Genomic DNA, 27,622 nt, shown 5'->3' with positions numbered 1-27,622 from the left:
TAAGTGTGTTTATTTAATGTAGCAGTTTAGTGTGTTGTGATGATGAATTCACTGATTGTGTTTTGCTGTTGTTCACGTTAAAGCCGAACATGTGCGCTGCTTTGTCGTCGGCGCAAAATAGTCCTTTGTTTACATGCAGTCCCCCGTCTCTGCGGAAGGAGGCTTTTGGTAGTGCAGTGTGTGAGTGTGTGTGTGTGTGTGTGTGTGTGTGTGTGCGTGTGTGTGTGACTCCTACCAGCTGTTTCCCGCCTTGAAAGCCATCCGATCAGCTGCACACACACACACACACACACACACAGAGGGCCATGCAGAGGGAGAAAGCAGAGGGGAGGGAGGGAGAGAGAGAGACAGGGAGAGAGAGAGAGAGGTAGCGAACCACACACAACGAGGGAACCCCATCAGCTGGAAGTCGAGTAACATTACAACTCTCAGCAGCCTCGGAACTACTACATCCCACAGGCCAGGAGGGATCAAACCCGGGATCCGGTCCGACCCGGTTCCGACCCTACCCCCCCCCCCATCATCTGTTCATTCTAAACACAGAGACTGTTTGCTGTTTCTCTTGAGGAGAGGGGGGGACCACCGAGGCGAGGGAAGAGCATGGAGTATTTCATGGTTCCAGCTCAGAAGGTTTCCTCCCTGCAGCACTTCAGGAAAACGGAGAAAGAAGTGATCGGGGGTCTGTGCAGGTGCGTGTGTGTGTGTGTGTATTTGTGTGTTTATTATTATCTATCTGCTGCTGAGGCAACAACACGCTGGATGCGAGATCTGTTGTTGTGGACACGACCCACTCGTGGTGGGGGTGGGAGCTGCGGGCTGATGACCACCGGGGGTCTCGATCTGCGGGGAGACCACTTGCGGGATCCACCTCAGACCCCCGCACCCCCCACCCCCCATCCGCGGGGTTATTTCGCACGATCGGCCGCGAAATCGATGCGTTTCGAGGCTAGCAAACACAAACCACGTGGTTCCGTGCGCACCACGCTGTTCCTCCACGGCGCATCACCCCCCCCTCAGTGTCCCGCACGGTTGTAAAAGACACATGTAACCCGAGCGAGTGTCACACGGTGCGGACGGGTTCTATTTCGGACCCGGTGGGGGGGGGGGGATGCGTGGTTTGGCTCGGAGTGATCCGGAGTGTTTGTGGGTAGTGCGGCCATGCTTGGGGCTCGATGGGGGGGGGGGGGTCTGGCTGGCGTGGGTTCACCGCACTTCTTTCTTTTCGCTCGCTGCTAACGTGGAAACCACATTGTATCTAAACATCGCCCCCCCCTTTCCTTCAACCCTCCTGGTGGTTTGACTGGTTCTACTGGTGTGTTGCTGTTGTTCTGGGTCGAGCCTCCCTCCGCTGCCATGCTGCTGCCGCATTGTTGTAATGGCGGAGGAGAGTGTGGCTGTTCCGGAGTGCGGCGGCGGAGGGGTGGCCGGCGGAGGGAGCTCGTTTTGTTGGGGGCTTTTAAAAACAAATCCCCCCCTCCCGGGTTTCCGGTGAAGGGACATTTTAGCTTTGGTGAAGAGGAAGGATAATTAATGGCGGTGTTATTAATAAGGGGGTGTGTGTGTGTGTTGCTGAAGGCCTCGTGTATACGTCCGCAGCCTTGTTTGGAGAGGGAGGCGGAGGGATCTACTGCTGCTGGTGGTAGTGACGCTGGCAGTCTGGGAAATGTAGTCCCTCCCCTCCATTATTTTTTTTTTTTTTTTTTTTTTTTTTTTAAATCCTTGTTTTATAACATAAAAATAGACTTCAAGATAAATTGTGTTTACATTTCGCCGTTTTAGTTTAATTTCTCATAACGAAATGATAAAATAAGCCATGACTTCAAATATTTGATAAACTTTAACTGTTTTTTTCTTCTTATGTCCTGAATGCACCACATCCCATAATTAATTAGAATGTGTCTTAATAATTAAAACGTAAATTTTCATATTTTTTTAAATTTTCATATTTTTCAATATTTTATCAATTAGTAACAATGTAACCAAATTGCTTGCATTATACTTCAATTCCCATAAATAATGACAACATAACATTACTTTGAATCTTTATTAAACTTGAAAGAAAGTTAATTGGAACAGACTAGCATTGAAATATTGCTTATTCTTCCTTTCCCTGACATCCTGAATGTGCCACTTCCCATATGATTCATCTGGACTTCTCTTATAATATACACCATAAATATTTTACTTTTCATTTGTGTTAATATTGTATTTACTAATACATTTGTAAGAATATGATAAGGTATATTGCATTATACTTACATTTCCATAACTAAATGATGATCTTTACTATTGCTTAATATGCTGATTTATAATTTAAACCATAAAATGTCACAAAATGATGAAACTTACCCAAGATTATTATTTAACATACAATATACTATAATTTAAGGCAAGAGGAAGCTGCTTCTCACAGTGGAGATGATGGACGCCCATTAAATATTTATCATTTTGGCTTGAAAATCTACTTGGATTAAGTTTCTGAAAAAATCAATTCACCAATAAGTTCAGCTCTGTTCTGATGGCTCGTTGTTCAAAGCTTTAGCCCCCCCCCTCACTGGGACCCGGGCTGTTCCTCTGTACTGGTTTGTGTGATATGGTGAGTCTGGGCCCAGTTGGTCATGTTTGGATGTTTTGGCAGTGGATGGGTTTGCTGAATGTGCCGCGGCAGCGTCGGTGTGTATTTGTCTGACTGTGTGTGTCCAGCCACACACACACACACACACACACACACACACACACACACACTTCCCTCTCATCTGTGTCTGCACAATTGTTCCCAGTGTTTGTACTGTGGCAGCTGAGTCAGTACAGATAAGAGCTCTGGCCGGAGAGGGTCCCAGAGATACTGAGCTCGATACAAAGGATGTCAAAGGAAGCTCGTCTTGAATTTCCGCTCGGTGGATAGTAAATAGTGGCTTTTCCTCACAGTTTGAAGAAGGTAATATTAAATATCGACTTGCTGTTCTAATTAACGGTCACAGCAAAGCCACCTGATGCCTTTTATAGCACATGTGGCACATACACATGTACAAGGTATATTGTGAAAAGTACTGATTTGCAAATTTGGTCACTCCCCCAAGTATATATGCAATAATTTTACATTTTAACTAGGGTTGCAAAATTCCGGGAATATTCAAAGTTGGAAACTTTCCATGGGAATTAACGGGAATATACAGGTAATTAACAGGAATAAACTGGAAATGTTGTGGGTAATTTATACTAACTGTATTTACCTTGTAACAGACATAAATATAAACATTTTGTTTTGTCATAGGCTGATTTGAGTCCTGAGGAAACTTTGGGCACTTGACTATATGCTTCTGTATCGTTGTGTCATTCTTAACATAGGTCTTTGCACAGTTTTTGCAAATGTACACAGCCTTTCCTTCTACATTGGATGGGGTGAAATGCCTCCACACATGAGAACTTTCTGCCCCTTTATAACCCTAATTTTAACACCCTCTATCAAAATATCATGCCACATAATCAATGCAGTTCCAAGTCTTCATCATCATGGACTCATCAGAAGTGTAGAAGGAGACCAACATGGGCCCTTGTGTCAGGGGTCAAATAACAGTTTCTGAAAAGCCTTTCTGCGGTTACCTGTTCAGGATGCAAGCGTGATGATGCACACACACACACAAGAGGAGGAGGAGGAGTTACTGGTCGACAAACGTGCTGCAAATACCAGATGTTTGTGATGTTTTTCTGTATCATTCAAAGCATAAACGAGACATATTCCTTACTGATTAAAAGTGCAGCAAATGTAGCCTGTAGAGATGTGCACTTTTCCCCAACAAGAGGCTGTCATGTTTACCTCACTGTGACCTCAATTGGGTTTTTTTGTGGGCGGGGGATTATTTCTTGGGTATACTGTAAAGTACATCAAACTGGGAAGCAAAAAAACGCTAAGATGTCCGATGACAGCAGCCTTGCAGACGGTGCATTTTTCAGTCGGGGAGGATTAGGTTGACATGCAGGCCAGTGCTTAGAATTGGTTTGCCAACTTCGCTGCTAGTGTTTATCTCTGTCTGCTCGGCTTTGGAAAGCAACAACTTTCTGTGACTGTGATGATTCTGAGAAGTGAGGGAAACTACTCTATGTATTAGCAGTGAAAGAGACAAAGTGAAGACATTTTGGTTCATAAAAAAAAAATAGTAAGATACACAATCGACCACAGCAATCACGAAATGAACCTTTTTACTAAGTGGTTAATTGTTTTTATCTTAAGATTAGAGATGGAAGTTATGTTTTCACCCATGTCTGTCTGTTTGTTGGTTTGTTTGTGAGCAATATTACATAAAAACAATGGAACAGATTTCCACAAACCTAAGTGGAATGGTGCGGTTTTGGATCAGGGATATTTTCGTCCTTTTTTCAGGTAGTAATTCAAGGATTCCGGCTCATTTTGGGAACTGATATCTATGACCGTGCGAAGTCTAGTGCAGCGTCATTGAATTTAAGGGGACTGTTGGGTCTTGGGCGGATGTATGCGCTTTACGTCTAATGTCCCCTCGTCCTTCTCCCTTCTTCCTCAGTCTGGCCAACATTCCTCTGACCCCAGAAACAGCCCGGGACCAAGAGAGGCGAATCCGCAGAGAGATCGCCAACAGCAACGAGCGTCGGCGTATGCAGAGCATCAACTCTGGCTTCCAGTCACTGAAAACACTCATCCCACACAGCGATGGAGAGAAGCTCAGCAAGGTGAGTCACAAAGGCAGACCTGAATTGGATGATGAGTTAGATGTTGCTGTGGAGGGTTTACCTCACCTCACTTCCATCACAGGCCTGTGACATAAGTCCTCTTCTCTTTCCTGCCAGGCTGCCATCCTGCAACAGACCTCAGACTACATTTTCGCTCTGGAGCAGGAGAAGACGCGGCTATTGCAGCAGAACAGTCAGCTCAAGCGAATCATACAAGTAAAGCATCGCCGTGCCAAACCTTGAATTGTTTAGAAAAGCTGTTTCCAGGCTTTTCAGTCTCCTTGCACAGCAGGCTTTTTGTATTCATCTCACAACGATTACTCTCATCGCTCCTTCCCCAGGAGTTAAGTGGTTCTTCCCCAAAGAGGAGGCGTGCAGAGGAGAAGGATGAAGGGATCGGCTCGCCAGACATCCTGGAGGAGGAGAAGACCGAGGACTTGAGGAGGGAGATGATCGAGCTGCGGCAGCAGCTGGAGAAAGAGCGGTCCGTCCGGATGCTGCTGGAAGATCAGGTAAGGGAAAAATAAAAAAGCCTGAAACTATTGTGACTCCAGACAAACCTGGATATTGTTTTGTGACATGCAAGTGACCCTTTTATCTCCTGCTCTGTTTGTCAGATGCGCTCCCTGGATGAACAGATGTACCCAGAGACACTAAAGGCAATCGCCCAGCAGGTCCAGGAGCAGCAGAGCCTGGTTCATCGGCACAAGCAGCTGGAGAGAGACCTCACTCCAGCCCACAGCCCACAGGTTGGAAACCATTTCATATGATTCTGACTCGTACTTAAACAGCTGAAACCTTTTGAGAATTATCCCTCTGCTGATGCATTTCAGTTTTTGTAATTGGCAGACCTCCGAGAGTCCAGTGCACCTGATCCATGCTTAAAGAGATTCTTTTAGAGTATTTATAATATAATAAGGATCCATGTCTGCTTAAATGTTCTAAGAAATTTGAACCGATCTAAATTTTGATTTAGATTAGATTGCTATATCTCATATAAATTAGATTTTTATTTGTTCTTCCATTTCATCACCATATATATAGAATATGTTTTTGTCTTCTGATGTCCCTTTCCTTTGAAAATTTTCCCAGATTTAGACAATTTTCGATATTTGGTTTATTTTATTTTGTTGAGGGCTCATTATTCTAAATTCATCAAGTGGCTGCAGCTGAAGTCACCTCCTTCTCCCGTGTGTGTAGCCATAATATTTTATAGACGTATAAAAGCATATCATAGATTTCATACTGACAACCTCACACCAGCTGTCAACAGCTCAGACACATTTACAGTGTGTTTGAAATGAGCAGCTCACACATCTTTCATCCTGTCTCGTGTCCCCGACAGCCACAGGATCTTTTTTCTGCATCAATCTGCATGCACAGGCTGCCGCTCCACAGCTGGTGGCAGCCGGGCGCTGATAGTGAAAGACGATTTCATGGTTGATACGCACTGGATTAGTCACGTGACACTTTGTAACTCCCCAAGCCGAGCTGAGTGATATGACCTCAAATCAATATCGGTAAAACCTGATGGAAGTTGCCTCACTTACAACAAATTACTGGGAATACGATACAATTTCATTCAAATATATCTCATGCACTATTATCATGACAAGTCCATGGGAATTAAGCAATCTGCTCTAAATTTTTATGAAGGGATAAAGTGAAGCAAAAGTATCATTCTTCAAAAATAAGAGACTCCCATCTTCTGTTCGTTATACATCAAAGTAAGCCCAGTTTCTCTCATCTGGCGTTTTAGGTCCAGACAACATTTGGGTGAATCACTAGTAACAGCTGTCGGCTCATGTGTGCAGATAAATTAAAAAGCCTATTTTCCGAAGACGGAGGTATAATAATAGATTCTTTCCTCCAGATGTTGGCGCCGGCGACCCCTCCCGCTCCCACACACCACGCCACGGTCATCGTCCCCGCACCGGTCCAAACTCCCCAGCCCCATCATGTCACCGTGGTAACCATGGGCCCTGCATCAGTCATCAACACAGTGTCCACGTCTCGACAGAACCTGGACACCATTGTTCAAGTAAGACCAAAATGGAAGGAGGTCAGAAGGATTTCTCAGTGGAATGGTTTTTGTAGCTCTGAACACTAGAGGGTGCTGTTGTCGCTGAAATCTCTCGTCCCCCTCCGCCCTCTCTCCAGGCGATCCAGCACATCGAGGGCACCCAGGGGAAGGTTGCTGTTGGCGAGGAAGAGCAGCGAAGGGCAGTCATCGTCACTTCAGGTCGCGTACTCTCCGACGCGGCGGGCTCCGACACGGCCTCGAACAGCGACGGGCCGGACGACTGCTCGCTGCCCTGAGGTCATCACCCGCTTTCTCTCACGCCGCACAAGCAAGAACAGAAAAGGCCCAAGCAGACCGGGGCTATGGGAGGCTTCAAACCCGCAGCTCTCCTGTTCAGTGGACATTAATAGGGCTGGTAGACAGATTGAAGCACTCGTCTTTTTTTTAAATTTTTCTTTCCTCCTTTTACTACGCACTCTAAACATGTTGTACCGTGATAGGCAGCCCAAATAGGTTTACACTTAGACACTCATACATGCAGCCTCTTCTGCATCTGTTCTCTGCTTATCTCTAGGCCCCGGCTATCTCACTCATATCTGTTCACTAATCTGTAGAAAGGTTACGATAGCAACTATTTCACCGACTGATCCATAAATGCTCTGACACATGGGATATGAGAATTTCGAATGTCTGTGAACCGGCTCCACTAACCACCGGGGCTGTCGTCTTTATTTGGTGCTGAAGCCACGTGACACCAGAGCATTTTTGAAAAGACGGACATCCTTTTAATTATCTGTCTCATCCCGACCCATCTGAGCTGTTCGAAGAGACACTGAACTCACAAGACAGTCTCAACTTCACACGTTCCCGGGGCTTCTAGGCGAAATATTAGGTCACGTTACTCGTGTGAAGTCTTCTTTTTTCATGTTCTGTTTCTCTGAGGCTCCAACAACCAGCACGTTAAAGCAATTGTACTGGAAAACACAAAAAAAAAAAAAGAAAAAGGCTCCACGTTGGCAGGAATTAAAAAGCTGTCGTCGAGGGTGATGTGGTGCTCACAGGAAATTAAATAAGCTCGGGAGGAGAGAGTGCACTTACGGTTCACAACTCTATTCGTTCTTTTTGTTTGTCTGTTACCCTTTTTTTTTACTGGGCTGGGTTCCCAGTAATCCCACGTATGTATTTGGCTTGTTTTTATTTTTTACACATGGCCTGATAAAAAAAAAAAGAAAGAAAGTGCTTTGACATTTCTTGACACCTTCCCTTGTTGAATAGAAGAGCACCTGGCTTGTTAAATAAGCTAATCTGTGGACACTCTGTAGTGATTCCCACTGGTGTTAGTGTGTGTGTGTCCCTTTTTTAAGCGTCTTTGAATCAGCAGAGGCGTCTGGTGGTTCCCCAGACTCTGGCAGTCTGCAGCAGCGCCACTCACTTCTGCCTTGAAATGAAGCCACACATGTTTGTGTGCACAACACTGACACATACGACTGACATACAATCACGTGTTTGCTTAATCATAAGGGCTGCTTTTATCCAGCCCCTAACAGTGTAGCTTCTTGTCCAGATGTATCTATCAAAGCGGAGTGTGCTACAAACACGAGGAAAAAGCCCAGTGGAACAGTTTGAATGTGCTGTGGAGTCGACTGGGTAGACCACACATGCTCTATGCATTTCCTTTTAACAGATCATTTGTTCTTTTGCTTGATCTAGTGTACTGCACTATTCACATGTTTCAGCTTAGTTCTTATATTTTTTTTAAACGTGGTTTTTTTTGCCTGGAACAGAAAGGTCGACATTGAGAAGTAGCTGAGAGGCAACAGCTTGCCTTACTAACAGCAGGTGCACAGTGCAGCGAGGCACTGTGTGAATCCAGCCTTAACACAACCCTGGGGTGGGAACACTTGATCTGCGTCGCTCGGTGGCCGCTGGAATCCCTCCGGTTGTCACTTTGCCTTTTCAAACGGGCATGTTTGACTCCCAGGGTGCGTTAGCTTCTATATATATATTCCAAGTTATTTTGTCTATTTCGCTTATGTATGTTTTTTTTATTATTTCTGCCTCAAAAATAGACAGGATGCTGGTATACTAATTACAGTCAAATGCTCCTGATAATTCTTTCGGTTAAGTATTCATACTTAATGTGAATACTGACTGCTGGTAGTATTCGTGTGTAGATCTGAAGCTGTTTTGGCCCCTTTGTGTGCACTATCATTGTCAGATGTGTGGAAAATGAGAATTTCCACAAAGAAATGTTGACATTCCATAAAACTAAACTCGTTTTTTCCCCCCAACAGGTTAATTTTCAAATGTTGAAACCTGGTATATGTAGAGATTAGTCACATTGAGGGCTTTTGACACATCACTGCTATTTAGTGACAAACTCACTATTTGAATCTCCTGCATCAGTGCATAGAGGAAGCGTGGAAACGCTTGACCGATGATGCGTTCAAGTGATCACAGCCCTCTCTAACGTGACCTATATCATGGAACTGCCCTTTAAGGAAATGTTGATGTCAGCTCCTCTGAAACGAGAGAGGCGTCTGTCAGATTGAATCATGGGACATTTCCCCAGTACTTATTGTATCCAGGGGATTCCTGGATGTTGAAAATATGGTTGGCATGCTCTGCATTTTGTAGAGCCCTTTTTCTTTTCTCTCTTTTTCTTTTGAACAGTGATCTACATTTGATCGTCTTCTGCCGAATCACAGAATAGTTTTTATCTCCATCTGTGTTTTTGCACTCTTTTCTCTGTGTCTTAGGAAATGTTACGTGGACATATCAGATTGTCAGATGAGCGTTGTGGGCCGTGGGATCATTAAATGGCGTCATGATTACAAAGCACTTACTGTTCTATACTGGAGTCCGCCTCTTTGTGTTGTAAAAAGAGGCATCTCCTCAGCTGAAGCTCTTGAGGTAAAGAATAAAAAACCGCACAGCTGTGTATCCCCCCCCCCCCTTCCCCTCCATGTCCGGTCCTGAGACATCTCGTCCCGTTTGCCCCTCAACTCTTTATCTTTGTTCCTTTGCGATCTGTTATGCCGTCTCTGTTTTCCTGTTGTCGATATCTCTTGTCTCCCTTCACATTTTGCAGCTCCCCCCTCTCCTTCTCTGTACCTTTTTGTATTTTTTGTTGTTAGGCCTGTCAATGTATATTGTCATCAAGAAGCTTTTGTTGTTTTTTTTTAAGAGAAAATGTTTTGGGGATAAAGAGGCTTGTGCCTTTGTAAAGACAGAATAATAAAGTTTGTACTTTGTTTTATACACATTGGTTTCTATGTGTGAATTTTTTTCTGTTCTGGTCAAGTGTTGATTCTCGCTTGTACGCTATTATATCACTAATAATGACATAACCAGCTGAAGTTGTGGTTGGCTGTCACTGAAGCTGCACAGTTGATGCACAAGTGTCTATTCCTGATTGGCGGACAGGATTTTAAAGCCCCCTCCCCAGTTCTGCAGCTCATTGCTAAATTAAGATCGGCCAACTCCTCTGTGACGGTTAAAACCTTCGCCGTGGACAGTGTGTGGCATCTCCCGCTGTCTCCCCCTGACGTGTTCACACCCTCCCACTTCAGAAATACCTTGAATGGTTTGGTTTCCAGTGAATGACTCGGTCATTCCTAATTTTTTATTTATCACAGCGATGTAAGCCGGGCTGTTTCATAAGTAAAAAGAGTCCAACTCCACAGATACGATAACTGTGGAGTTAATTTAGGACCGTACACATGGGATATGTAACAATTAGGGATAGAAGTGACATCATGCAAAGAAAGAATAGTTGTGACGAGAGTGTGGACATTAAAGCTCCACAATAGAATACATTGATAGCTGCACCATATTCATAGAGTTTACACTGCACTCATTAAATAACTATATTACTGTTTCTTCCCTTTATACAAACAACAGCACTACTTATGATGATTACATATTAATGTGACAATGATGCTACTGTGATTTGGTGAGTAGAAGCAAAAGATAAATCTTTGGGTAAAACTGCCGCAGCGAAATTAACATTGGAAACACAAAATAAAACAGACCACCTTCCTAAATGGCTGGTAAACCAGTTATTATATCAAGAGATTATTTTTATTATGATCCGTTCACTTTAAATAGCACCGATGACTGAGGAGCGGCTACAGTGTATCTGTTAAGAAGCTCAAGATTCAGGTGAATCTTTATGGTCTGGGTTTGTGCATCAGGTGTAGAAAGTGTGCAACAACTTTCTCTGTCACTGTTGAAATGAATGAATCAGAGAAGACTGTGCAGTAATTGACACTCCCTCTCATTTGTTTCTACATTTTTTATAGGTTTAACTTCACAAGAGTGCTCCGACCATCATTACGGATTATTTCTGCACTCCATCTCCACTTTTTGAGGAAATCATGAGAGGTTGATCTATAAACTTTCATAAACTCCTTTTTAAAATGTGTTACTTTACTAAGTCATATGGCATTAACAAGATAAGTCAAGGCTACGTTTATGAAGAAACATACATTGGGGCAAATATTGTTAGTTGTCATATGACAGTTAACATGAGAAAACCTCATATATGTGTTTGTGTTTGAAGTTTCAGTCCTGAATTGATCCAAATGTGATTCCATACTTCCTCACCACAGCTGCAAAAGCTGAAAAGGACGCATTTCTTAGCTGGAGCTTAAAAAAACACTGAAATTAACTATCACGTTCTTGAATTAATTAACTCCAGGCTTCATCAGTTTTTTAACATGCCGCTATTTTCCACAGACAGCTGCATCAACGCTGCAGCAGACAACTTGAAGGCACAACTCGATCCCACTGTCGACCATCTGCAGTTAACAAAGAATCAATGTTCACTAGAATTCATAATCGCTCATCAAATGCACAGATTTGCTGTTAAACAAATCACCATGCCTCTGGAGCAGATCCCACAGGGGCGGCTCCTGGTACAGGCGACATAGGCGGTTGCCTAGGGTGAACTCATGGGTAAGTTTGGCAGGACTTCAACCACCTATTCATTGCACAATATCAAATAATATGTACATTTAAAAACACAAATGAACCATAACCATTTCAAATTAAATATTAAAAAAAAATTAAAAAAGATTAAATTAAATAAAATAAAAAAATTAAATTAAATTAAATTAAAAAAAACAAAAAAAACTGCGTGCACACATCCTGCGCAGAAGCCCATTGCGCAGTAATTGCGCGCGCAGGTTTTTCTTTTTTTTTCTTTTCTATTATTCATTTAATTTACAGCCCTGGATGGGCTCCCTGTGTGAGAAGAAAGATCAATAAAGAGGTAAGAATCACCCCGATTGTGGACATCATTAATGTTTATTTTTGTCGACATGACATGATATGCTATCAGTACAGCTGATTTCAGACTCTTTATATTTTTTGTTATATATTTTTATTGTTTTTTATAGCTTACAATTTTGTCTGCCTGTGTGTGCATCTGTATACAGTCCAAAAGTTATTGTGGATGCATGACAGTTTGCATGTGTATGTTGGGGGGCACCAATTTGAAATCTCGCCTAGGGTGCCAACATTGCCAGGCCCTGAGATCCCACCACCAGTTCCTCAGGATTGAGGCAGTTTCATGCTTTTGAAATGAACATGCTGTATTGTTTGGACGCACCTCCTGAGTCATTCGGGATGGACATGCTTGAATAAGGAACTCCTGCCATTTTTGGGGATTAATTTCCAGTTGAGATGTTGATTCCCGAGGAATTGGGCGATTTCGTTCACCGCAGTGTGTCTGCTCGGGTGTGATAAAGCAGTAATCCGCCCGTGTTGAGCTGTGTTAGGGATTCTAGGTTGACTCAGGGGTCTTTATGTTCCTGACGTACCCTCTCCTCGGCTCTCATCCCTCACTCGCTTGCACACACAGTCTTCCGATGATGACTTTGCCAACATGGCAGTGAAGTGAGCATTGTGTTTTCCCTCTGGAGCAAGGGTTTGACAGCTCGCGCAAATCCCACGCCCTCTTTCGCTTGAATCATATTTAGTTTGTGGTGAGGAGGCTGTGAAGCATGTTTCATACATTTAAAACACCATCATTCTTTGTAAGGCCTTTGTCTAATAAATAATGTAATTTTTGATTTACTTTTTCACCATCAATTTGTAGGATGGCATTGTTTATTTTAATTCGACGTAACTCAATGTGAGGGTTAGGGATGCATTTATTCAATTTCCTAACTTGAATGGCTCTCAGTCTAGTGCAAACATTAGCCAAGGCCCAACAATCCCCTTAAATTCAATCTAGCTGCACCAAATTTCACAAACTCATAGATATCAGCCCACTATACCGTATATAGCCAGTCCTATCGTATATAAACCATCTCTATCGTCGCCCGGCTAGCTCAGTCGGTAGAGCATGAGACTCTTAATCTCAGGGTCGTGGGTTCGAGCCCCACGTTGGGCGCGACATACTTTTATGGAGAGGCGGTGGACTAGTGGCAGAAACTTGGCCTATGGGCAGAAAAGGTCTCTGGTTCAAGTCTACGGAGATCCAACAAATGACGAACCTGGATTGATCTGTCCAAAAATCCAAGAGGATTACCCTACCCTGTCTAGTGCCCCTGAGCAAGGCACCTTACTCCCCCAACATCTGCTCCCCGGGCGCCGTACATGGCTGCTCTGTGTGTCCTGCACCAGATGGGTTAAAAGCAGAGGTTACATTTCTGTGCATGTCTGAGCATGTGTTTGGGACAAATAAATGTATCTTAATCTTAATCTTACAGATCCATGAATTATCCCCAGGGAAATTGATGAAAATGTAAAAAAAACTATCTTGCAATGTGAGAAAAAGAATGGATCTGCCCCAAACCTTAATCGGTTCTTTCTGCACCCGTGTCCCATCATTCCAAGACAATCTGTTCAAATCATGCTGAAAAACAAACCAACAGCCCAACAGTTCCCTTATGAAATCATATTTAAATTCACTAGATTCAGATTTTATGTCGGATCTGCACCAAATTGCACACACTCATAAATATCAGTCCACTAAATGACACCATCACCTCCTTGATGAGGTAATTGGTTGAGAATCTTTATAACACATTTAACCGACTATACAGCTCATATCGAAGCTTAAGTTGAAGTTCAGGCAAAATATAAATCCAAGAAGTAGTCTAGCTACTAAAACCAATTTTGAATCTTAAAAACTAATTTTGTAAACATAACTGTCGACTGTTAATTTCTCTGTTATGTGATTGGTTTCCCAATAAACATATTTGAAACAAAAAAAAACACAAAAAAAACACACAAAAAAAAAAAAAAAACACATTTTGTGACAGTGAGAAGGTGATTGGTTCAACACTGAAAGATCTCTGTGCACTGTGATGCTGGGGCCCACACTGCCACCTCTCTAAAACAGGAGAGCCAGCTGCTTGCACACGTACAGGGCCCCGCTGCTGCATGTGACGACTTCTCCAACACCTCAGACACACAGCTCTGAGCCTGCCGTACCAGCCGGCCCTCTCTTTGCCCCGCCTCTCCTCTCTGCGTGCCCTTTAACCTTCCTGCCTTGGTATATATAGTCTGTGTGACTATCGGAGTTCTCCTGGCAGCCATCATGAAGGGTACAGTCTCGATCTGCTGTCTCCTCTCCCTGCTGCTTTTGCAGGCCACAGCAGGTAAGAGGCACTTGGGTGAAGTATCCAGCAGGTTTTTTTTTGTAAAATGGTGCACTGGGGACCCGAGATATGTTTGTGCTGCTAATGAATGAAATACTGACATGATGTAGGTCTATTGGTTCAATGAACGGGCTGTTGGGGTACTTGATGGCTCTGTTGGCTTGATCATACAAACAACAGTTAAGATTCAGAGGGTGATGTTCAGGCTGTTTGATTCAGGCTGTTGAAATAATAAGGAATGAGCGAAAACAGGTGGATTCTTAAGTCGGCTGTGGAGGCGGCTTAGTCAGAAATGGTGCTGACTGCTGGAGGCAGAGTACAGAGGGACAGTGACAGACATGGGGACACCAGCTGAGGATAGACAGACAGCGACAGGGAGACTATTTAAAATCTTTCCCAGTTTATAATTAAACCGTTGTCACCCAATACAAAATGATGGATTTAACTTGCTCTCTCTTACATCCACAAAAAACACACACAACACTTAAGTGGGCAACATTTTTAATGTCTGAACAAGTGGCGTATTCTCAATTTGGTGAGTTTCCGATGCGAGATCAGTTGAGGATTATTCAAACTGGAGTTCAGCCTCTTCTGCGACAGCCTGTCAGCTGTCCTAATGCATGACACCAGCTGATGGAAAGTCCCAGTCAATCAAGGAAAGCCACTCTGGAGCTCCATTGTAGCTTTTCCCCATTCATTGTTTTAGTCTCCTTTGGAATTTCATCCTCTTACGGAAGAGTTGCTTCAGGTCCGTAATTCCTAGATTTCCTGTGATGATAATCCATTGTATCATCAAGTACAGGGATCCCGCAATAAATATGATATACAGGGAACCCACGTTGATTTGGCATACTGACCACAGCTTCTCTCTGACCGTTCATTCTGAAATTGTGGCCTGGTCTGAGGTTCTGGACTGGGTATCGTTTAGCATTACCCTTGTCTGTCACCCTTGTCTGTCCTTGGGGGTGGTGTTCAGCTCCACAACCCGAGGCCAAGCCTCCATATTCCAGGCTGCTGTCAGGAGTCTAAGATTGGAAAGCCTCCTGAAACCCAACACTGTCCACTACAGTACCTCCCTCCATTTGACTCCCCTTCCCTCCTGACTCCTCACCCCTCTCTGCCCCATGCGTCCCTTTGGATACGCTGCACAGCTGCTGCCACTCTGCACTGTCACAATCGCAATTTATTCCCAGCAGTTGCCCTTATAGGGACATGCATTCTCCAGGCAGGAGGGGCCGGGCTGTGGCTGCAATTTATGGCCATTACAGACCCCTTCTGCAGGCCCATGCAGGTGACTTTTAGTGGCCTCTGTCTTTAAATCTTTCGTGCAAAATGTGATCTGATTATTTCCCTGCAGAGCATGTCGGTTTTAACACCTGTAAGTAACGAGAAACATGAACTCTTTGCCACTAAGTGTGTAATTATTTGGGTTATTGATTCCTTCGATCGAAGTCTGCACTGCAGAGGGAGCAGAAAGGGTAATCTCCTTCTAGAGGAATGTGAAATCGATTGGCTATTGTTTCATCAAGGGCAGATCTCTCGTCCTACGGCAGGAATGTTAACACTGGACATTACACTGTTGTTTAATAGATTCTCTCAATACTTGAAAAAAAGATGAAAGCAGCAAGAGCGCAGTGTCATGATAATCTGTGATGTTGTGAAATCTTACCCTCACAACTATCTCGTGCCTCTCCTTCAAAATATGGACTAAAGCCAGTTCATTATATTACAGTAAATATTTTTTAAATATACATTACAGAATACCGGCCCTTGAATGCAATTCATAACCAATTACGATAAATTACTCAAAGTATGTACTTCAAATACTTACTTAATACAGCATTGTCTTACGTTATTATTGCAACACAAAATTAATGTCACTCACAAGTAGTCTGAACTTTGCAATGGTGATGGTCAAATTCCTTGATATTTGAATTTTTTTAACCAAGACCATTTTGTTGCCTTGCAATTAATCCTTTAACGATAAAAGTGGCATCAGAAGAGGCAGACTTAACGTAAATCTGCAACTCTTCCCAGCACTGAAGCGTACCTGTTGGCTCAACCTGCTTAGCAAGCTAGCTATGCTGACAATGCTAACAGGCTAATGTCAGGTAGCAATTCAGCTAAGTAATTAGCTCACCAATTGTTTTAATTGACCAGAAAATGCAGACTTAAAAATCAATCCCTCAATATAGTTTGCAACCGTATTCTGAAAAGTGTAACAGTTACCTATAGTAATATAGTCTCTGTATCCATTACTCTGCAACACTGTTAATGCTTTGAGTGTATCTGAGTGAACGCACCTGCAACGTGCCAGAAGTTCTTGTTTTGGATAGTTCACCTGGTTCTGGCATTTCCTGCATTTCACTACCTGCAGGCGTTGAATAGCTTCCACTTTCATGCCAACTGCAAGGACCAGAGGAAGCCTGGTATGAATGGGTGTTTTACCAGCAGCCGGGCTCCATGATCCGGATCACTTCCAGTGTGTTACATGGGTGCAATGGTAAACATGGGTCACTATAGTAACTATATGGCTATTATAAGGTTGCTAGAAACCCTACACTAAAATGGGGTTGTGTAAATGTCTCTGAATGACCAAGCTGTGCTCAGTGTCTAATGTCATACATGGGGTTTGAAATTGAAAGGGGGTTAGAACAACTACTAATCCAATATAAAAATATCTTCAGTGCAAATGTAATTACGGCAATTTACTACAATGCACACAGAAAACTGTGCACTTGCATAGCTATATGCAATATATTTAGTTTTGGATATAGAAATATCTCACAGCCCTACAGGGCCTTGATTAGCTCTTCACACCAGTGTGTTTATACTGAGTGGTAATACTAACCATCGTTAATGCAGTAAAAACATCTTTGGCCTCCTGACTTTGCAGGAGGGGAGACATGGAAAGTTAAAGGCGCACTGTCACCACATGAACCCCTGTGATGGCATGTGGCATGTCTGGGACACCCCTCTGATGGTCGTAGTAGTGGGGACGCGCCAGTCATCCTCAACTGCCATACTACGCACCGCTGCTTAAGACAAGCCCCCCTAGTTCCAAGGGCACCTGACGTCCTTTTCCTAGCTTTCACACAGGAGAGCAGGAATAGAGGCACCAGATCAACACCTCAGCGTAAAGTACCTTTGCCCTTGGGCCTTTCTTTGAATCGCTCCACTTCATCTCTAGCTGTCAGTGGAGGATGTGGAATCTGGACGTGGCTCAGATAAGATGGTCTGAAAGGGCCGGTAATGGAATCAGTGTTGATTTATTTACTGTAAAACTAAATGCACCAGAACCGGGCCTAGTTTGAAAGTGATGCAGACAAAAAGAAGACTGAATTATACTTTTAATTGAGCTGAATTTCTTGTGTAGAATTCTGGAGGAATCCCTAACACCCTGGCTTGTATCATTCTTATATGTGAAAGTTACATTAGGGCTCCTGGTACAGTAGCTGTCTCTCAGTTCATCTGTATATTACACAGTCAGCTCTGGATGTCTATGAGTCTCCAGACTGACTAACAGTCAAAGCCTTAAAATAGAAGGCAGCATGCTGCCCCCGCCTCCATCCATTTTCTGACCCATTGTGGGGCTATTCCTGACTATGGGGGTGTAGTAGTTCCACAAACTGTTGCACCTGTTGCCATGGCCTCTTCTCACCACGCCCTGCACATGCTCTGCTGACTCCTCTCATACCTCTCACCCTTTCTGGAGGATAATAATGTGCTTTTTTGGGGGGGTTATGCATTCATCATTTATTTAGATTTGATCAGGTTTAGTTTTTGTAGAAAAGGACGTGATGTCCTGATGAAGTTGGCTTGTGTTAATGCAGTTATTTAAGAATCTTGTCCAGCCCATTTCAATTTGAGTGCATTTGATGCCTCTCCATGGATCTTTCCAGTGGAACCCCTTGGCCTTCAGTTAAGGTTGCCTCAATCCCCCCGTGCTCAGGATAAATCCTCTGACTGGGGGGGGGGGGGGGGGGGGGGGGGTTCCAGGCCTGCTGCCCTCATCATGTTCAGTTTAATTCAATTTACCTTCACTGTGCTGCAAGAAGAACATGATCCTGGGGCTTTACACAGATACCGAATATACTGCAGATACATTCCAGCACACACATATACCTGCATGACAACATAATATCTGGGGTATTCCTCGGCTGTATGCTTTGAGTGACAAAAACTATACTTCTAATATTACATCTTTTTAATTCAGAATCATCACTAGTTCGATACTGGATGAGGTTTGTGCCGATTATTCTCTAATTGTAAAATCATGCCGGTTTTACACAGATTTTTGGTGAAACGCCCCTTTAGTCACAATGTGTGTACATGTATTAATCTGTGTAATGAAATTCAAATATCTGTATAAGTAAACCAGAGGATAGTCTTTGAACACCACCACATGAGTTTTGCACTTGCAGCTGTTGATTGTTGCTCATGTTGGAATAGCCTCCTTGTTAGAATCTATAGTTGAGGCATGACTTACCCCACCGCTGAGGCCGTGATAGGCTTAAATCGGCAACATTCCTGCTGGATGTGCCGATGCCGACAGAATGTTTCTCCAAACTGAGGGAGGGTTGTGTGGCAACGGGCTCAGTTAGGACACATGGTTCCGGGCGCAGATGTCTGGGGTTCAACTCCCGTGGCGCCTGCAGGGTTAATTTTGAGCACTGATGCAAGGCTCGCCGTCCGCGGGCAACACTACCTCTCTGATCTTTGCGGAGTTCTGTCCCGGGGCCTCCATCGGGGATTGACTGGATTGGAAGGTGTTAACAAGTTCACAGCAGTTAAGGCCCACTCAAGAGGCCGGTGTTAAAAGACACGACTCTTCTGACTGATGAGTCAAGTTACAGGAGCTTGATGAAGCTTCGTGTGCTGCATGGAAAAGACCAGTCCGTTGAGAAGATATAGATTATATTCTTAAAACGTTAGTCTCCAAGTCGAGTCATCTGACCGGAGACTTCTCTCTCTTTCTTTTCCTCCTCTTCCTCTTGTAATTGATTGCATCCTGTGTCAGATCTCTGCCCACTGAGATGTGCAGCGAACCTGTGCCGAGTGTCAGATTTGCTAAAAAGGCACAGATTGTGTTACAAGGGGTTGTGGCTTTCTGTTTCCTCTGCAGGTCAACAGCTGCTCTGCAGTCAGCTGACCGGACTCCAACTTTAAACGTCATTGGTTTTAAGTTTATTTTAACCAATTTGAACTGCTTCATTGCAAATTTCTCTAAGTAGACAGATACGACAGAAACATGCACATATAAAAAAGAATAACTCCCATTATTTTGGCATTATTCTAAGTCCTTGCTGATTTGGGAAGTGTGTGTATGAACAACACGTAGCCTATTATATATCCAAAACGTGGTGTCGCACATCGATACTGTATAAATTTAGAACCTTTTAGGCATTGCAGCATTGCTCATACCCTTCTTTTATTTTGGCTGCTAACCTTTTGGTTTCTCTGGTTCTTGCACCGTGCTGGGAGCGACATTACACAGGTTTATTTTTAGCAGGTTGACTTGTGGAGAATCACCGGTGACGCGTTGTTCCTCCGGCAATGGACCAACTGTTGTGTGTCTCAGTTGAAGCCTTGGCGATACAATATGTTAATGTGTGTGTGAAAGAGTGGGACCTACAGATTGTTTAAAACACACCTGGGTTATCCATATAAACACATTTTCTTCCGGCTTGTCATTTGATGCACCTTTGGGTTAGACCAATGCGACGTACCATTCTGACTCTTGGACAGAAGTCACCGACCACATGGCTAGTGGGTGTACTCAAGGTTACGGTGCGGGATTCTCATATTGATATACAAGCTGGGTCTCAATTCAGGAACGCCTCCTTCGTGGGCGCCACATAGACCGCAAAGGCCGAACTGATATGAGCCGACCGGTCTATAGAGGATTTCCCTCATCAGCTTTACGAGTCCCGTCCTTCTTGCTGTTGCGTAGCCACAGAGCTGAAGTTGGACATGCTGAGAAAGTTGTAATGCTTGTAGAACATCCCGTTGCTTGCAGGTGCCATTACCTCTTTGAAAACTGGGTCTTCACTGAAGCGCAATGAATCCTGGGATAGCTCGGGAGGGATCCTTTGGTTGGAGCCTTCGTTTCATGGGGTTGGAAGGACGCATTTGTCAGTGTTGCCCCGTCAGTCTTGAAATGCAGCCTCCGAAAGATGCAGCCTCTAAATCGAGGCTAAGCTACAGTTTATTTTCATATGTAGAAAACAATGTCATCGTCCAACATGACTGTTTTGTTTCTCAGTCCAGTATTTGATTATGGGGTCATCAAAAAACCTTTATTGTTGTATTTTCAATCCAACTGTGCATTTATACACTTTCAAATACAATAGTTTATAACTGAATGTGTCGAGGAATATTTAAGCCACCCTCTCTATCCAGAAACTGCTTTTCATCTGGACCTTCTCATAGAGACTGTCAATATTTACGATCAAAATCCCCCCCTGCAGTAAAGCATCCATAGTAGTGCCGGACCACACCAGACCGGTCGTGCATTTGTAAATTATCCCATCTGGTGTACAGCGAGCACTTACTTCTTCCTTTAACTTGTGAAATGTGCAGTCGAAACCCAACGGAAATGTTTTTTACATCCTCCAGGTGCTTCTGCTTTACACCAGTCTGCTTTTGATATGAGATGAGTATTGACCAGACATAACCTGGGCTCAGCGGGATCCTTGGCAGTCACCAGCTGAGATCAGAGGGCTGCGCCTTGGGCAACAGCTCCAGCTTTTCCCTCACTCTCTGATCTTCCGTGTCTCTTCATCTGAACACGGCCTATTATTTAGTTAGACTACAGTTACAATGTTGTTGTTTGTTTGGTCAGACTTGTGTGAAGAAGGTCAGGAGATCTTTATTTTATGACATCATTGTATTTTTTACGACCAACACAAGGATTATTTTTAAATATTCGAACTAATATGTTTCCTGTGCCAGTAAATTGAATCTAACTGGGCTGTGTTGACAGAAAGTCTTTATATAACAACACCAGTATTCAGATTATGGCATGTGTCTTACAACGGAATGACGGCAATAAATCACCTCGCAGAAGAAGAATATCCGATTCAATATTCCCCAAACATGCTGTTAACAACATTGAAATTTCATTACAACTCTATATGGGGGAGCGACTGCTACCTTGAGTACTAAGGTCCTTACCTCCACCACCACCATCACTAGCACTCCAAAGCAGAATAAAGTGCTCATATGTGCAGTTCAAAGCCATAGCAGGCATTGTCTGTGTGGGAGGAGTTACAGCGAGGCCTGCTTTCAGGCCAGGGCACACAAGGACACACCTCACAGCGCCATAAGTCTGTGATAGGTGGATAAATATGGAGGAGAAAAGACAGAGGACTGCACATTAGGGTCTCATTAGAAATACCGATGGGAACGCTGAGATCTCCACCCAGTCGGTCATGACACCGGGGAAGTCCCTCTCTCTCTGTGTCTCTTCTCTTTGCTGTTGTTATAAGGCCATGGTGATGTCCAACAAATGTCTTTGTGTAATTATTTCTGGCCATCGCTTTCTATATTAAGAGCTGATCCTACTAAACAGCTGTGGACATGACACAGTGGTGAGCGGATATGTTCTCTTGGACCCACACACACATCAAGTTTGTGCTGTCATGTTTCAGGCAAAAGGAAATCTGCAGCATAGCTAGCTGTGTATACAAGGTAGACGCAGCACTCGGAATGCAATGAATTCAAGGCTCAGTTTGTAAACATCTGATCGTGAAATATCGGCTCAAATACCGATACCGAGATTGATTTGATTTGATTGATTTGAAATAGCAGTATCACTGGCCTCAGTAGCAAAGCTGTAGTTTGCTCCTGTTCTGGCCACTTCTATTATTCCTTAAACACTGGAATTAAAGACACACACTTGAAGTATTTTTCTCTTTATGTTTTCACAGAAGAAGAAGATGTTGCCTCTGTTCTCAGAGACAAATCTCACATCGACGAGACTTTGCGGCTTTCAACTGAGGACAAGGCAGGAGACTATGCAGGTGAGGATCAAGGGTGATTCAATAGATTTGAAGCTTAGTGCTCAGAATGATTAAATGATATATAATCGATAAAGCCGCAGAATGCTGTGATTCCCTTTAATTCCCTTTACAAGGATAAAAGATGAATGTGTGAAAGATGTAATGAGGGACCCATGTAGAGACGTTCCTTCATCTGATGGACTCATAGGGCAAAAAGGCCGGGAACACATCAGCTTGACTATTAATTAACCAATCTGTGCCTCTTCTTTCAACTTGTTTTTCATCTTCACCTCCAGCGGCTCTGGAGAAGTTGCGGAAGATCTACCACACGGCCATCAAGCCGATGGAGCAGGCCTACAAGTACAACGAGCTGAGGCAGCACGAGGTCTCAGGTACCACGGGGGGGGAATGGGCTGTGTCTGCTCGGTTCTGTTTGGGTTGCTTTGGTATCACACACATCATCGTCACACCATTATAACACAGTAGTGACTTCACCTGCTCTCTCACTATATTGGGAATAAAAGAAAAATGTACAGCACAAATTACAGTGAAAGTAGCAATAAAACCGTGGTATTGTTTGCCCAGGAAAAAAAAGGCATATTATCTTTATGTCTTGGCCACGCCATTGAAAATATTTCTTCCCCTTTTCTTCTATTTCTGATATTTTGTAAAGTCCCTAGATGATTTTTAAAAGACTCAGCACAGCTCATCTCTTTAAACCACACACTGAGCTCTTCTTTCCCACAATGAAATGAAGCTCGCCCTCTTGTGGCTTCTCAGGCTCAGCAGTCATGCACACATACATACAACCACTGAAGCCTTTAAATGAACACAAAGGTATTATTTTATTCACCTCATCGCTTCATCACATGCACACCGTCCATTTGCAGATGGACGTGTTTGACACATTAGGTCTGATATGGGACAAAACCTTCAGAGAAGACCCCCTCACCCCTTGTTACACCCCCCCTTCCCTGTTGCTTGTAGAAACCTCACTCCCTCACTGAGCTCTCCTCACTCTCATCCACCTCCTGTTCCCTTCACTCCTCTGTGCTCCACCCTCCTTCTCCTGCCACCCCCCTCAACCCCATCCCCTTGTCTAACAGCCTACCCCGGACGAACCCTGAGTGTATCAGCCACAGGTGGGTTGTGGGTGGCGGGGGCTTACCTGTGCATGGCACTGGCTGAAAGTGCTGAGCCCCTTCCTCCTCCCCCCTCCCCCCTCCCCCATCCTTTCCCTTCGGCCACATTTGTCAATATGTGATACTGCACAGCTTACAGAGAGAGCAGCAGTTTTATGTGAATCAAAAGGGATTTGACTCTTTTTTGATTTACTCATTTAAAACTCCAAAAACTAAATTTTAAAGAAAGAAAAGGGGAGAAATGTCAATTCAAAAAATGGGCTGCCAAAATAAGAGACTTTAAGCTTGGTAGTGTCCAGGCAGTGTATGTACAGTATTTAAACAGCGACTGAGCAAGTTTAAGGTGTTAAAATGTAAAACATTGAGGGGGATGCATGTGCAGTTCTGGCTTGAGCAAAGGAAAAAGGTCTGATGAGGGGACCATTAGCTGTTCGACTTTCTGTCAGAACAGCTAATGGTTTTAAGTTCTTTCTTTCTCATATCTTTCCCTTGTAATCATTTGAATCCATTCATGCGGCGATAAGCGAACATTCTTGTTTCCTCCCACCTGGAAACCATGTTCCCATCACAACACACACGGCAGCTTGCTATGAGACACACACACACAGTTTGTTTGCTTTGCTGTGTGTCACTGAAACATGGCTGCAGCATCTCATTGATACACTTTTTCCTGCTATTAACTTTGTCTGTGCTCTGGATTACGAGTGAAAGGGCTGACGTGTTCCTTAGAGTCTCTCAATTTTGTATTTTATTGTTTACCCAAGGATATATACTGGATGAACAGATTGTTTTGATTAATCATAATGTTCTGACTAGACGCAAAAGGAAGACTGTACCAAAGATAGTTTTTTGGTTAAAGCTTCCTATCTGCAGCATATTCGTAATTTTTCACATAAAATATGTGATACATTTGAGAGGTTCTTTCTGGTGAATTTACCATCCTGTTGAGGTTTTAATCACAGTTTTTTCTCCCCGTTCAACAGATGGAGAGATTACCTCCAAACCCTTGGTGCTCTTCCTGGGACCCTGGAGCGTAGGAAAGTCCTCTATGATTAATTACCTCCTGGGCTTGAACGACAGCCCCTATCAGCTCTACACAGGTATGTTGCACACAGTGTTTTTTTAGTTTTAGCATGAAACTGTGTCAAACGTTGTAAACCTGTGTGCTTTAATCTAATAAGAAAAGACATCACTCAGTTGATCTCATAGCTCCACCAGGGCTCAACACTTCCCCTCATGAAACTACATTCTTCCTTCCACCAAGTTTTGTGGTCATCCACCTTGTAGTTTTTCTATAGTCCTGCTAAATGACAGACAAGGGTTAGGTTAACCCTTTGATAGTTTTGCTAAGACAAAACCAACAGAACTATTAGAGAGGGAGGAGCCTTAACTGAATGTTACAGAGTTGACTGAGGAGGTAATTTATCAAGTGATCGGACACTATCAGAGGTTTCGGCGAATTAGATTCTTGACGTCAGATGGAGGCTAAACATGATTTCTGTTCTTCTGTCCAACCTTTATCTCTTGCTGTCCCTGTTCTTATTAACGTATCCCTCTGTTTATCCCTTGGTTTGTTTTCAGGAGCCGAGCCTACTACCTCTGAGTTCACTGTTATCATGCACGGGGAGAAGATCCGCTCCGTTGAGGGTATTGTGATGGCAGCCGACAGCTCTCGCTCTTTCTCGCCCCTGGAGAAATTTGGCCAAAACTTCCTGGAAAAGCTGATCGGCATTGAGATGCCCCACAAGCTGCTGGAGCGCGTGACCTTTGTGGACACGCCGGGAATCATTGAGAACCGCAAGCAGCAGGAGAGAGGTGAGGAAGCGACGTAACACAGTTCGAACACAAAGCAGATGGGTGCAAGATGCATGATATTTATTTATTTTCTTCTGCCCAGGCTATCCCTTCAACGATGTTTGCCAGTGGTTCATTGACCGCGCTGACCTGATCTTCGTGGTGTTTGACCCCACCAAGCTGGACGTGGGCCTGGAGCTGGAGATGCTCTTCCGTCAGTTGAAGGGTCGCGAGTCCCAGATCCGCATCATCCTAAACAAGGCTGACAACCTGGCCACCCAGGACTTAATGAGAGTCTACGGAGCACTCTTTTGGAGCTTGGCTCCCCTCATCAATGTGACCGAGCCCCCCCGTGTCTACGTCAGCTCCTTTTGGCCGTATGACTACGCAGCTGACACCAGTCGCGAGCTCTTCAAGCGAGAGGAAATCTCCCTTCTGGAAGACTTGAACCAGGTGATTGAAAACCGCATGGAGAACAAGATTGCCTTCATCCGCCAGCATGGCATCCGTGTGCGCATCCACGCCCTGCTGGTGGACCGCTATGTCCAGACCTTCAAGGAGAAGATGAGCTACTTCAGCGACCCCGAACTCGTGTTCAAGGAGATTGTGGACGACCCGGACAAGTTCTACATCTTCAAATCCATTCTGGCCAAGACCAACATCAGCAAGTTCGACCTGCCCAACCGCGACGCTTACCGTGACTTCTTTGGCGTCAACCCAGTCGCCAACTTCAAACCCTTGTCGGCTCAGTGCTCGTACATAGGAGGCTGCCTGCTGGACAAGATTGAGAAGGCCATCACCAATGAGCTGCCCGCTCTCCTGAGCAGCATTAACTCTGGCAAACAGCCCGGCCTGTCCACCTGCGAGACAACCGGCTGTGGCGAGAAGCCAAAGAACCGCTACCGGAAGACCACAAAATAACTTAAGTGGGGGAAGTAAAGGGAGAGGAGGTGAAGAGAAGGGGTCTGGTGGAAAGCCAACCCTGCCTTTGTCAGAATGCCTGTATTGTTGAGGAGACAAAGGAGAGAGGATGAGTGTTTGTTTTTTTTGTCCTCAGGAGAATATGGGGATGTGCATTTAGACCCTGTGGGAATGAGGAGTGGGAGGGAAGAGTAATTGGTTGATAAGACAACTTAAGGACACAAGTGCTGAAGAAATGAGAACAGGTCACTGATCACTGAGCTTTTGTTGAAACACACGCCCTCCTCTCTCCCTTGCACAATCACAACGGACTGCCTGGGATTTCGGGGGTTGAGGAAGTAAATGATGTGAAGAAAAACAGTACGATCAAATAAAAATTGAAAAATCCTGAGACTTAAAAAGTCAAATACCAGCTCCCTTGTATGTGAATAAAATGGGAAAAGTGGAAAAAGTGGAGTTGCAAATTTGTGTTGTAAAATCTTGAGAATTGCATTGCAGGAGGTCAATTCCATTTGCTTCAGAAGGTGATTTTAAAGTAGCCTTTTTTGTGGGTGCTATACAAAGCCTTTGTCTTTGGGTGCTCTTCCAAACTCTTGACATAGATTAACATTAACGTTGCATGTTCCTCACTTATCAGATGCATGTATTTTCCCTCTAACAAACTCAACCCTGAACCAGCAAGGCCACGCGGCGAATAAGGCCTTTTTATTTCTTAGTTTCATTCGCTCATCGGTCTTGGTTGTTGACAACCTGTGAAATGAGCACAGCGATGGAAGCAGAGGTCAGGGTTCAAGGGTCAGAGAGTCTTCAGAGCGGGATGGAGCGTTTCCTTCTGCTTCACTTCTTAACTCCTCTTAACTGTTTCTGCGTGCGTCTATAAATTTGCCAGTCTTTGGCAGAAATTCAATAAGGAGTAACTTTTGTCCTTCAATGATAAGCTTCCCAGCGTTTTTTCAGCTGAACGACCATAATAGCGACACATGAGAATGTGTTTGAATTACAGCTCTCTGTATCTATTTGTTTTTGCCGTTTCTTTTGCAGGTTAGAAAGATATTTATTGATTTGTTTTCTGTGTAAACCTCCCAAATGGGCATTGAAGCAGGCTGCGTCTGTGTGCTGAACAAACCGTCACTGTAAGATTGTGATAGCGGACCTCTTGATAATGTATTTTGTAGAAAAAACAAAAAGAAACAAAAGGGCACGAGTTGACCCCTGACCTCTGTGGAAAGATGCATGCTCTAAATACTGATCCCTACGTTTTTGGACTGACAAACGTCATATCTACAATTTCTTACGTGAGCCTACCTCAGTAAACTTCCCAGGTGATGGCACGGCCAAATCCCTTTAAAATAGTTTTACAGTTTGTGAGACACACTAATTTAACACGTTTTGAAGCTGGCAAAGTCACTTTTTGGAGTCTGA

The 27,622-nt window shown here is 44.0% G+C and overlaps 2 protein-coding genes and 1 non-coding gene across 3 annotated transcripts; all 3 read left to right on the top strand.

Annotated features, from left to right (window-relative positions):
* Positions 1-394: 394 nt before the first annotated feature.
* Positions 395-9,992, top strand: tfap4 (transcription factor AP-4 (activating enhancer binding protein 4)). The gene is made up of 7 exons (XM_061089718.1): positions 395-689; positions 4,539-4,704; positions 4,822-4,920; positions 5,046-5,216; positions 5,322-5,453; positions 6,578-6,745; positions 6,865-9,992. The coding sequence occupies exons 1-7, from the start codon at positions 601-603 to the stop codon at positions 7,021-7,023; spliced, it is 984 nt and encodes a 327-aa protein (XP_060945701.1). The 5' UTR covers positions 395-600; the 3' UTR covers positions 7,024-9,992.
* A 3,062-nt stretch (positions 9,993-13,054) lies between these two features.
* trnak-cuu (transfer RNA lysine (anticodon CUU)) lies at positions 13,055-13,127 on the top strand. The gene has a single exon. It is a non-coding gene; the product is annotated as a tRNA-Lys (tRNA).
* A 1,152-nt stretch (positions 13,128-14,279) lies between these two features.
* On the top strand, positions 14,280-26,200 carry srl (sarcalumenin). Its single transcript, XM_061090779.1, has 7 exons — positions 14,280-14,340; positions 22,272-22,364; positions 22,640-22,735; positions 23,450-23,485; positions 24,469-24,585; positions 25,067-25,300; positions 25,383-26,200. The coding sequence occupies exons 1-7, from the start codon at positions 14,280-14,282 to the stop codon at positions 26,198-26,200; spliced, it is 1,455 nt and encodes a 484-aa protein (XP_060946762.1).
* The last annotated feature ends 1,422 nt before the right edge of the window (positions 26,201-27,622 follow it).

Source organism: Limanda limanda, chromosome 17 (genome assembly GCF_963576545.1).
Source record: "Limanda limanda chromosome 17, fLimLim1.1, whole genome shotgun sequence".
NCBI lineage: Eukaryota > Metazoa > Chordata > Actinopteri > Pleuronectiformes > Pleuronectidae > Limanda > Limanda limanda.
The sequence above is the reverse complement of the archived record's forward strand: the minus strand, read 5'-3'. Positions and strand labels throughout refer to the sequence as shown.

Excerpts from the sequence above, each read along its gene's own strand:
- tfap4 (XM_061089718.1), top strand. The coding sequence starts at position 601 with ATGGAGTATTTCATGGTTCCAGCTCAGAAGGTTTCCTCCCTGCAGCAC. Across the intron at positions 5,454-6,577 it reads CTCCAGCCCACAGCCCACAG|ATGTTGGCGCCGGCGACCCC; the intron begins GTTGGAAACCAT and ends TCTTTCCTCCAG. Across the intron at positions 6,746-6,864 it reads ACCTGGACACCATTGTTCAA|GCGATCCAGCACATCGAGGG; the intron begins GTAAGACCAAAA and ends CCCTCTCTCCAG.
- srl (XM_061090779.1), top strand. The coding sequence starts at position 14,280 with ATGAAGGGTACAGTCTCGATCTGCTGTCTCCTCTCCCTGCTGCTTTTG. Across the intron at positions 22,365-22,639 it reads CAAGGCAGGAGACTATGCAG|CGGCTCTGGAGAAGTTGCGG; the intron begins GTGAGGATCAAG and ends CTTCACCTCCAG. Across the intron at positions 24,586-25,066 it reads CCCCTATCAGCTCTACACAG|GAGCCGAGCCTACTACCTCT; the intron begins GTATGTTGCACA and ends GTTTGTTTTCAG.